The sequence below is a fragment of the Telopea speciosissima genome, chromosome 4, assembly GCF_018873765.1.
Source record: "Telopea speciosissima isolate NSW1024214 ecotype Mountain lineage chromosome 4, Tspe_v1, whole genome shotgun sequence".
NCBI lineage: Eukaryota > Viridiplantae > Streptophyta > Magnoliopsida > Proteales > Proteaceae > Telopea > Telopea speciosissima.
In genome coordinates, this window is record NC_057919.1 from 5,068,460 (window position 1) to 5,081,046 (window position 12,587).

The window sequence follows — 12,587 nt, forward strand, 5'->3', positions numbered from 1 at the left end:
GGAAAATTATTGTTTTGAAACTCTCTGAGAAATCAGATCAAATCGAGACGTCTGAATCACTGAGTACGCAAACTCCCACGACTCTTCCAATTTGAGAGTCTGAGACTAGACGCTATTGATTTTGGTGTATGGTTCCAAATCTGCAACGTATGCTCTTGTCCAAGATCATAGATACAAGATAAGTTTGAATAACTGATTATCGGCAATAGCATCTGACTGCTGCCGAGATATAGATATTGATACAGTTCGGCCGGATCATATTGGATCAGACCATTTTATCTCTCAAAATAAACAATACCAGGGTTTGCATCCCCCTATTTCACCGATATTGTATCAATCAGGTAGTTAACAGTATAGCCGGTCCTAAGCCTAACACTATACTTTAAGCCATGGATTTTAAGGTTTTTGAGATCGATTCCAACAATAGGGATGGATTTTAGATTTGACCCAGATTCCAAATTTAAAATCCTTTGCTCTATCTCTCTCTTATATTCATGAAAGTGATGGATCATATTCGTAATTTCATATTTGAATTTTAAATATAGCTGAAATTATCTCGTCTCATCTCATCTCATTAAAAAAAAACAACTAAAGCCGAACTCCCCTGGCTGCGATCCCGCTCTATAATGGGAGTGGGACCCCATCCCTGTATTGAAAATGAATGGTTGAGAGAAAAGTAGAAGAAGAGACTCGCACTGTTCAAATGAATGGTCGTATTTTTTATGGTTTACTGGGCATTGGGATTCCATTGCGGCTACCCACCTTGCACCTTCCAGAGGAGATCTGACCATTCAACCTCTGACTACTGAGTAAAGGCCAAACATATATGTCCACTGTTCTTAAATGACAACTTCCACCATTTGTTCTAAAGCATTGGGATAATGTGATTCTTAATTGGAACCCTCTCCCTGTAATCTATATATAGTAGGGATCTGGATCTCTCCGGTGAGGCGCACACCTAATGAGCATCCAATGGATGGATGCATGCAGTACAAGAAGTTATCGGATGGTTCATTGGGCTCTCTAACTCATTTGAGAGGATCCGTATACATATAGGAAAGGGTTCTTTGACCAAATGACATAGGGGAGTGCACCACTGGAGAGTGATAAAATAGTTTAGTACATAAAAGACCGATAGAAAGAGAGTGTTAGTTATGGGTGTCAAAATCAAATTGAAACTATTTTCGAAACCAAGTCAAATCATTTAAATTAAAACCGATAAACCATTTTATAGATGGTTTGGTTTTTAATTTAAAAAATAACCATTTATTAAACGGCTCAATTTTAAACCGTTAAATTGATGGTTTCAAACTGTCTAAAAACTTCTACCCAAAAAACCTGTCTAAAAACTGTCTAAAACTGTTAAATCGAACCGTTTATGTCCCTTTTGTCTCCATCTAGTCTCTTCAAGTTCTAGAGTCATAAAACCGAGATCAAAACCATTTAAGAACGGTTGATAAACCATTTAAGGATTGTTTATCTATTACGTAAAGCAAATAAAAAATTCAAGATCGAAATCGTTTACAAAGAAAAAATAAAAAATGTTTAATAAATGGTTTGGAGTTCACAAACAAGAACCGTTTAATAAATGATTCGTTTTCAATTTAAATTTACTATACTCTAAACTAAATCAAACCATTTAAATCGAAACCGCATTGTTTAACACCCTTTCATTCTGCATCTACGATCTGCTCAAGAACCTTTTCCAAATATATTAAGAAAGTGTATGAATAACACTTTTGTAGGTGTATTTGAAACTGACATCACCCTTTAAATGACGAGTCTTATTTAAAGTTCTTTAAGATTGGGTATACAAAGGGTTTTCAAAAATAAATTGAAAGCAATATATCATTAATTCATTATGTCATTATTAAAAATTATCACTGTCATGCATATTTTTCGAATACACATTTAGAATGACATTATTACCTTCATTGGTAAACAAATTCGGTCATACTAAAAGGGGTTCAATAAGAAAATCCCATATGTAAGCATACTATTTCTATTTTGTGGCGCAATTAAACATTTAGATTTCATAATATTGAGCTTCAACTTACCAAATTACCCACTTATTGTTTCATTTAATAAGTTTTACCCTTGATTTCCCTCCACATCCCCTTTTCCGATCACCATGTCCACAACTTGTGCCTCATCCCATCCCTGACATGACCATCCATCGCAACCCCTAACTGCGAGCGCTCTCTACCTACCTTCCTTGTCCGCACACGCCGTGCTTCCAGCACCCTATGCCCACTGCTATCGCCCCCAGCCTCGCGGCCTTCAGTATCACACCACCCCCCAACCAGGTGACCCTCAGTAGTGCCTCGAACCCCAGCCCTGCGGATCTCAGCCTCATGTCAACCCCCAGCCCTTCATGGATATGTATAGCAAAGGTGGGATGCGGGGCTGAAGGATTGCAGGGGTAGAGCTTGAGGAAGAACAGGGGGATGGGGGGAAAATGCAGTGCAGGGCGGCTCTGGCGGTTCTTTGTCATGATGATGGACATGATGATCGACAAAGGGAAGGTGGAGAGACGTCAAAGATAAAACTATTAAGAAACGTACATGGTTGAGGAACAGTATTGGATAGTTTTGTAAACTAAAACTCAATTTTGTATAATCTTGTGATACAGGTAAACTGAAACTCATTATTATGGTTTACCACTCAATATTGTGTAATCTTCTTGTTTACTCTAGCGAATACCCCACTCATTGATGGGCTATCGTCCCTTTTACACATTAGATGAGACGCACATCGCACCCAACTCCAACTAATAAAGGAGGAGTGGGATAGCACTACTCTTTTCATATACGTGAAACCATGCACAAAGGAAAGGAAGTAATAGGCTTTTCTGTAAAGAAAAACCGAAGGTAGTAATAGGCTTTTGAAAAGGAAAAGTGAAGGGCTATTTTTTTTTAAGGTAAAGAAGTGAAGGACTTTTCATTAGTAAGTAACTAAATTAAAAAAAAAAAAAAAAAAAGTAATTTGGGAAGGTGAGTTGCAAAGTGTGAAAGTGAATCATGATGTGTAGCAACTCAGTATGTGAACCATCCCACGCGACCATTACATGATGAAAAAAAGGTAAAAAAGAGACCCTCCCAGTCCCATTCCAGCAATGAATAAATACAGAACCCAAATGGCAGTCTACTCCACAAACCACCACTGAGATTCATGGACATCACAGCAAACCCAGTGTCAGTCTATTCCACAAACTCACCATGAGTTCCCTGGGATTTGTATGCATTCTGGGTCTAGAACTCATTCTGAAGCAAGAAAATAGAGAAGAATTGGGTTTCTGAATGCATTATCTAGTGTTCATAACTCATAATACCATGTCCTGAGTTCAAGCAATCTGCCCTGGGCTTTAAGAATGCTGAAATACAAATATTCATATGCTTCAATTAAAAGAACCACTTTAGAGAACTAAAAAACCCTCAAGATCTCCAAGAGCACCAAATGCTAACAGAAAACACAATCTTCACCAACCTGTTCAAACATATTGGAATGCCAACCAATGCAGTCATGTTAGAACTAACCAACTGCCATTTAATTGTGAAAGAAACTGAAAAACTAAAATCTGAAGCACTACGCAGACAATCTTAGCAAGTTCAACTGTCCATACACAAACTTGTCAAATAGACTTTGATACCAAATGACTTGTTAATTGCAACCAACAGATCGAGGATCAAAAAGACTGTTAGATGAACCATTTTTTCCTTCTTTCCGCAAGGATAATTTTGTGTGAAACCCCATAGAATATGAACAATACAGGGAAGACATTGATAAAGACTTTCATGATTAAATGGGAAAAAAAAAAACATTAACATAAAAGTCACAGCAGTAAAAGTCATAGTAGTATTCATCAAAATATGAAAGAGAGAGAGAGAGAGAGAAATGCTATCAACAACAAATGCAGATAAGTGGGAAGCTTCACACAAGTCAAGGCAAAATGACATCCTGTATAAAGGATATCTGGCTAAAAAATAGGTGGTCAAAGACAACATCATGGTCATTTTTCATATTCCAAAGGAGAAAACTAACAAGTATCATGTGTAAACCAGAGTTCGTAATAACCTTCTATCAGACAATTTCAAGCACCTAAACCATAATCCATTTCACCAACATGAAGTAAACAAGACCAAACAAGAACCATGCGAACAGACATATGATAACCAGAGATAAAAGTTACGGGGGAAAAATGCCAAAGAGAAATACAGAGTAACAATTCCCTTAACACCAATAATCCCTCTTGTGTGCTGAAATCACAAAATATCATCTAAATACAAATGGCAAAAAAATCTGCTAAGCAAGATTCGAAAGTCTGCACATTATCTTAACTTTTTTGAAGCATTCAAGCAATTAAATTTATCAAATGACAGACAAAATCATCTTTAGCAACAACAGAGATAAGCTTGGGCATTAGTGGCAACCCTCTTCCATAGTCATAAGACATAACCGATGCCACTATGGCAACACCAAGTGCTATTTTCCGGGTAATAGATAAGCTTAGGCATTGGTGCCAACACTCTTCCATACATGTAATCCATGCCACTATGGCAACACCAATTGCTATTTTCTGATAATGTGTACATGAACATTCAAGATTCTGACCCTATAAGTATGCATGCGCAATGTAAATGTAATCTCTTTGTCTCCCTCAAGGTTATCATGCTCAATGAGTATGATAAGCATGCCACACACATAAAACATTGACAACGAGTCTTATAGAAAGCAGCTAATTGTTTATAAAGCAACTACAATTTCATTGAAAAGAGAGAGAAACAAAGAGCAGGTGTGCAAGATGCAATAATGAAAAGGAATTAGTAGGCTTTCGAATTACATAATCTTCCTTTTCCAACAATACAGAGCAAGCTATCTGCCTGCACCATATTACTGCGCACCTAAGCATGTACACATAAGTGAAATAAACTATTACTTTATTTCAACATTTAACAGTCAACCAACTTTCAAACTCATATAGCTGCATGCAGACATGTTGAATCTATACAAATCAAAGGGAAAATCTTATTGCTGCATATCCAAAGATATTATTGCGACAAATATCTCAATCTGCATGCCCATCATCCCCTTACCAGTACAATTGGTATAATATATTAAAGGAAAGGTTTCTAATCAATAACCAGAAAGCCCAATCCCTAAATGGCGTTAATCTATATGTTGGCACTCGTCCTGAATTCCTGATAGATGTTTAAAACAGAGTACTCTTCAATAAATTATACAAGAGCTGTTGTATGAGATAGTTATCTGGGAATGAAGCATGGAAGTTCTTGCTTTGAAGCTATTAATTAAGCAAGTGGTAGAAGAAAATTTCTGGCAGTTACCCTTTCTAAGAGCATGGATTCAATTTGAAGGCAAAAAACAACATCAAACAATAACAAAAACAAGGAAGAAAAAAACAATGATACAGCACAAAACAATGTGAACAAAGAAGGTCTATCTTTTCTTTTCTTTTTTTCCCTTCTCAATTTTTTTAGGTTCGTTTTTTTCATCAGTTTCCATTAGTTACTGTGCGAATTGCTACTACTGTTTGACCATCTCCGGAAACTGCAGGCCACAAAATTCCTCCCGGCAAAAAGGCCTAATCTGCCCTTGAACAATGCCGATCTACTGGAACTGCTAGATGGATTATCAACAGCTGGGATGTGGCTAACCACTGGAGGGAACTCCAGTCCGTTGTCCTGTGCTCCGCCGTCACTGGCACTAGCATCCTGATGGTCGATTTCGCCAGTATCCAAATTGACAGCCATTGACCCCCGACATGCCCTCAACCTATCCGCACCCTCAGAAGTAACTCCCCTGCACTTCTTGACCTTCACCTTGACCAGATTAGGGCAGCCACCAGCAAGCGCTTCCATCCCATGGTCGGAGACAGGGCAGCCCTTGATGCAGAGCTTCTTCAATGCGATGCATTTAGCAGCAATGCATGAAATCTCAGTATCACCAATCGTCTCGCTCCCACAGAGCGCTAAGCGTTCAAGATTCTGGCAATTGGCAGCGAGCAGGCCCAAACTCAAAGAAGTAGGATTGACACCAATCAGAACCAGCTCCTGAAGGTTAGGGCATCGATTGGCGATGGCAACAAGGCCCTCATCACCTATCCTATTGGTCTTCCATCCATCGATGTGAAGCTTCCTCAGGAGCTTGCAGTGATCAGCTATCGACACAAGCCCCGCATTCGTGCATTCGGGAGTCTTCACAAGGTGCAAGATCTCCAGATTGGAGCAATTAGAGAGGGCAGCGAGGCCGACATCGCTAACTTGGAGTCTCTCCAGGTGGACTTCGACCAGACCAGTAACCCGATCCGCTATGGCTTCCAAGAGCTTATCCCAATCCCCGGAACAGCGAAAGAGCTTTAAGGTCCTGAGATTCTTCGAGCCCATAATCAGGGGTCCAAAATACTGCCCGTTGTAGAGCTCCTTGAGGCAGATGGTCTTTAGGGACGAGGCAGCGACGCCGGGGCCGATAGGCTTGGCAGCAGAACCATCGTTGATGCCACGAAGGCGCTTGATGGAGAGCTCTTCAAGAGAGGAGCAGTGATCGAGTACGGTGTTCATGCCCTTGGCACCAAAGGTACAGGAACCGCAGGAGAGCTTCTTCAAGCCCTTGCAGTTGATGGCAAAGGCGGCCATGCCAGCGTCTGTCAGCTCACGGCAAGCACGGAGTTTGAGACGTGTAAGGTTACGGCAGCGGAGAGAGATGAGAACAAGAGCCTCGTCGCCGATGCTGACAGATCTTCGGTCACATTTGAGGGCGAGTTTGGTAACGGCATCGAAGCGTGTTAAGAGAGATGGGATGAGAGGTAGGAGATCGGACTCCGCCTTGAGGGAGAGGCGATGTCTGCTCTGACCCTCAACAAGAAGCCAACGACGGCAGACGAGGGAGCAGCGCTTGCGGTCGCCGGAGCCAAGTGACTGAAAAATGTAAGCCAAGCACTCGTCAGGGAGATCGGAGATGTAGTTAGCATTCCCATCGGGGTGGTAGCAGTGGTTCCCCTGTAGATCGACATCGACATCCACATCTATATCTACATCTACATCAACATCAACATCAACATCACCCCCCGGCATCAGAGAGATAAGCGCCGTGGAGGATCTGCTCTTGGTTCGGTGATGGTCGAAGTTGCTTAGACGACGGCTAGACGCCGATAAGATTCCGGCAGCAGTCGAAGCCGACTGGCCCATCCACAGAGATCGGCAACAAACCTAATCGAAGGTAAGCGTTGGCTGGTGATTCCTCCTACTTTGTGATTCTATCTTTCTTTTCTTTATGTTCTTCTACTGCTAATAATGGATGGAAGTAGTGGCTAACCTCCCCTGTCCCCTCTAAACTCTCCTCTGGCTCTGCGCTCCTTCTCGCGCTTTGTTCCCATAGACGATGATGATGATGATGATGAATCAGAACGGAGCGGACTTCATGTCCGATTTAATTCTGGCTTTCTAGTCTTTTATAACTTTGGTTTTCACCTTTTTTTTTTTTATCTTTTTCTTTTTCTTTTTCTTTTTCTTAAAGGGTGCCCTTGCCCCATTTGGAGTCAGTCCCCTCTAGACGGACGAGTCGATGAGGGCTATTCCAGTTGGGTCATGTGAGATATGTTAGAATCATTTAACTGTCAACCACGGGCGGTGAACGCTCATGGATGCGCGTCGTCTTTTCCTTTGGTCCTTAATAAAAGTCCTAGTCACTGAGCGCGTGGAACATATGAATCTGATTATCTGAGTCATGAGTCATGACGGCCACACAGTGCACCTGCACCGTCGTCTACCCAACACCCGCACTCACGCGATTCTACTCTCTAAATTCCGCGTTGACATTCAACAACCTCCATTGCAATCTCAGGATATTGAAAATCTGACCAATAATGTTTTGACCAGAAATTTTTTGGTATTGGAATCAAAATCAGAATCAGAATCGGTCTCGGTACATTCTAATTCGAATAGGTCAATTCAGTCCGATTCTTAAAACACTGGTTCTGAATCTTCTTCTGATCAGGGTTTCAAAAATTGGAATCCTGTCGTTCGAATCAATTCATATTGGAATCGGCACTGACCAATCCAGCCAATGAATCGATTTCTGACAGTTTTCGACACAACATTGGCTAATTTGATTACCGATTCTGCATTTTAAAAAATCAATTGGAATCAATGCAATCGTCCATCTCCGATGATCAAACCAATTGCAACCGGTGAGGGTGGGGTTTTCTGAGCAATAGGCATTAAGAAACGAAAGTACACCGATAAGGAATAAGATTTCATACATTAGGGAGGGCAGAGAAGTTATTTCATGTGAGGAGAGAGTGAGGGGGGGGGATCGTCATCCATGTTGATGCCCTACGTGCACTCATTGGCCTCGCATTGATGTAGGAGCCATGTGACCAAGTAGACATCTCTTGCCCAGATGAAAAATATTGTCTATATTTATTATCGTAGACAAGTGGATCCCATGTCTCTTGCTTAGGTATCAAGTTTCAGCCGAAATGTTATTATGCCAAGTGGCAAAGAAAGCTTTTGACATCCAACAAAAAATTGGAGCTGAAATAATGCAAAGGGAATATGACAATATAATGGGAGGATGTATGAATTAAAAGTCTAAAAGTTTACACACGATCAATCTTGGCAACTTTTATAGATAACTCTTAGTTTGAGTTTTTTCATCCGCTGGTTTATTTGGTTGGCCAAAAACGATTGAGTTTTTAAGAAAAAGATTGGAAACCAAAGGAAAGTATTCCAAAGAGCTCAATTCACCTTCGAGGAATTTTGCTAAATTACAAAAAATTCAATGGGTGGTAATAGATAGCCTTTCAACCCAATTGCAATCCATCAAACATTGGCTTCCAACCCAATCCGAGTTCTGCAAAATTAACTGTGATGCCACTTTCGACAAGGAGTCCTCTAGGGGAGGATTAGGAGTTATCGAAAGTTCCCCAGTAGGTACTCAAATATTTGCTCACTCTTCTCTAGTTATGTTTGGGGACATCGACACGGATGAAGCTTTGGCCATCCAGCTAGGCATGTCTCAGGCGTTGAAGTATAATATCCCTAAGATCATCGTGGAGTCTGATTGCTCTGAGGTCATTCGTTTCCTAAATGAGAAGCCATCTTCGATGCCCTTTGGGATAGAAAACATTATCCAAGACATTTCTTTCCTAACCTCGGAATTTTCCATTTGTAAGTTTCAATTTAGTCCTAGAGTGGTTAACTGCGTAGCTCATTCTCTAGATAGAGAGGTCCTATCTTTGAGTGATACGACAGAATGGCCAAACTCCGTGCTTTGGCCTGACAATCTTTGTGTAAGTGAAACCTTGTGTCTCACTCCTCAATAGATTTCTCTTTTCCAAAAACAAAAGTTAGATTAACCATAATACCTTTCGATGTTGCACAACCTTATATGTGCACACTGCAATCGAAAAAATCCCTCTTGAATATGCAATTTAAAGGAACAATATTTCCTAATTTAATATGAGAAAAATGAACCCTAAAAGGAAGCATGACCTATACACAGACACAAAGAGATGTGAAATGACCACCCTACCCATGAGAGGTAGAAATCCCACCCCTCTTGATGCTTCTGCGCATTTTCCCATTGGCTCCAAGTTGGCGTAGGGGTCATATTGTCTTTCAAGGAACCCTATTCCATTTAGGATTAAATTGAATTATTTATATTGTTTATTTTTTTTTTTATTAAATTCATATGTAAAAAATGAATATAAATGGAAGAATCCCATATAAAGGATTGGGCAAGAGAATGCTACTTGGTTGTATGGCACAGGGCTAATGGGAGCATGCACGCAAGCATCAGGGGGTGGGATTTATGCTTTTCCATGAGGTTGGGGCAGTCATTTTATGTCTGCATGTGTCTAGGCACGGGGGCTACATGACTAGGTAGCGTTCTTTTCCCTAATGTATATTACATTATATAAATAGATTTAATTTTTTTTCATATTAATGCATTAAGATCTCAAATTGGCAAATTTTTTTTTTTTTTTGGGTGAATCTCAAATTGGCAATCAAACCATGAAAAAATAATTATGGTACACAGATTGTCACTTTGCCGGTTTGCAGTTTCCTTCTCACATAAATTTATTTGGGAAAGAGTTCTTTGTAGGGGAGCGTGGCTCCTACGCACACACGAGGGCCAATGAGAGCACACAGAACCATCAACAAGGTGGGCATTTCTGCCTTTCATGGGGGAGGGAGTGGTCATTTCGCCCTCCCTCTATGTCTAGTGCAACTCATACGCTCCCCACATTTTTATTATTTTCTCTCATTTCCACTAAAAATGTTGACCCTATATGGATGATATCTTTTTCAAAACATCCATTGGTGTGACCTGCAAATTCCTCCTCAAATATTGATCACTTTTTGTTTCTCTTCTTTTTTTTTTTCAGGGGGTGAATGACCTTTTGTTTCTCTTCTTATTAATTCCCCCCTCTCCTAATTTTCCTTTTAGGGAAGCTCTTCTACCACAGTGGCATGTTGCTAGCTAGTGGGTCTAGCATAAGCTGAAGGAAGGCTGTGTGTTCAACCCTCCCCTCCTACGCCCCCCCTCCCCACCCCCAGCCCCACCCCAACCCTACCCTAGCTTAATTAGTAATAGTAATAGTAGTGTAGGGAACTAATAAGTGTAGTGGCCCCTTTTGGGTCTTTGTCCGGCTCCTTTGTGGGTCTTGCACAAAAATACTAAAGGGTCACATCATCCCTTTTACCCATATATTATACAGAGTCTGGATGCCCACACCACTAATACAAGAGTTCCATCCAACTATCAAAACTTGTGAATTAAAAGATTCTCTCAAAATCCATCAAGAAAAAATGTTATTTATTTAAAAAAACAAATAACGTGAGAGAGGATGCTAATCCCTGGATGATGTTGATCAAGATTGTCCAATGGACTTTACTAGTGATCTTTATTATGGGACTCTTGTAATGAGTCTGCTTTTTTTTTTGGGGGGGTGGGGGGCCTTCCCCTATGCCCACACACAAAGGGCAAAACGATTGTTGTGCCCCTTCTATTGGATATTCCTACACACCCCACGTGACCAGATAGCAAACCCTTCCCCAACATTAAATATGACAATTATGTAAGGCATTGCAATTTATGGATGCCTTTAACCTGCCTCGTTGATCTCCTTGGTCCATTTATCAAATTTGATAGAAATTGCATACTTCAAACTTTCAATTTTCAAAATTTAATCCATTACAACTATCATTTTTAAAATCTAAAATCATTCATTCATAGTTTTTGAAAAGAAAAAGGGTCCTTTGAGCAAACGGTGTGGAGGGAGCAAGTGCACCAATGAAGATTTTTTTTTTGATAAAAGCATCAATGAAAATTCATGGAATACAACAACAACATCTCAACCTTATCCCAACTAAATGGAATTGACTACGTTGATGCTTGCCCTCCAATCAATTCTATTCAAAGTCATACTTGATACAAGACCTAAGATGTGCATATATTTCCTCACCATTTCTCCTAAGGTCATTTTCGATTTGTCTCTAGTTCTTTTAATTATTTCAATTTGAATCAAATTAATCATTTGTAATGGAGCATTCAAATGCTTTCGTTGAACATGGTCATGCCACCTCAAATGACTTTCTCGTAGATTATCATGTATTGTAGGTACTCTCACCTCAAATGACTTTCTTGTAGAATATCATGTATCGAAGTTACTTCCACCTCAAATGACTTTCTCGTAATTTATCATGATCCTTCTTTGATCACATAAAGTGCATAAATATCTAGGGAAAAAGTGGGTCTAGAGTTAAAAAAATCAAGAAGTCTTGCTTTTTGTTCGGTGTAACCTTTGTTGGTTATACCAAGTCATGCATTGTACAATAGAGGACATTTGGATAATAATAGTTTATCTTAAATGTAAAAGAGTTTTGATATTTCTATGTCATATAGTTGATCACAAGAACTTATTTCTCTAAAAAAAAATTGCTAATACATTGGGTTGATTTTTGAGGGTTACATCAAGATTTTTGTTTTTGTTTTTGCATCTTCCCATGTCAATTACATGGAAAGCTTTGAAACTTGGTCAACCCTTCAAGTTCACATGGTCATTAATCATGAGTCATGACTAAAAATGTGAAAGGAATTATTAGTATGTTATAGAAATATCATGGAGGGATGAGATTTATTTTCATTTATGCTGGTATTAAAAAATAAGACATGACAAATGACTGTTGAATGGCGATATGATCCAATGATTGGACTTCATGTTTATCTTAAACTTTAAAAAAAAAAAATTTCAAACCCATATGCTATGGTTCATGATCATAAATATCCTTCTTTGTTTAATAAGAAGGATTATATTTTATGAGTAAGAGATTCTTCCAGAAGAAAATTTTGGTCTACAATTCCCCTCTGCTCTTCAAATTTATTTTTACTTATTAAGTTCAATTAAGTATAACAAATTATTATGTCTTCCATCTTACAAAATCATTAGATCTCCCATCAATTCATCCTCTCATTGGTTAACATACAAACATAGTAATTCAATGAGAATAGGGTAAATCATCTTTTTACTTCTTTCTTGTTCTCATTTCGTGACAACCGCCTAATTT

General features: G+C 39.4%; 1 protein-coding gene across 2 annotated transcripts; it reads right to left on the reverse strand.

Annotated features, from left to right (window-relative positions):
• Positions 1–5,306: 5,306 nt before the first annotated feature.
• LOC122658322 (F-box protein At1g47056-like) lies at positions 5,307–7,226 on the reverse strand. 2 transcript variants are annotated; one of them, XM_043853243.1, is made up of 2 exons: positions 7,073–7,226; positions 5,307–7,042 (listed from the first exon to the last, which is right to left on the reverse strand). In XM_043853243.1, the coding sequence occupies exons 1-2, from the start codon at positions 7,200–7,202 to the stop codon at positions 5,520–5,522; spliced, it is 1,653 nt and encodes a 550-aa protein (XP_043709178.1). In that variant the 5' UTR covers positions 7,203–7,226; the 3' UTR covers positions 5,307–5,519. The 2 variants fall into 2 exon arrangements, with proteins under 2 accessions (XP_043709178.1, XP_043709177.1); XM_043853242.1 differs by having other exon boundaries at positions 5,307–7,226.
• Between the last annotated feature and the right edge of the window lie 5,361 nt (positions 7,227–12,587).

What these genes read in the sequence shown, in the direction of transcription:
- LOC122658322 (XM_043853242.1), bottom strand. Translation starts at nt 7,202, where the DNA reads ATGGGCCAGTCGGCTTCGACTGCTGCCGGAATCTTATCGGCGTCTAGC.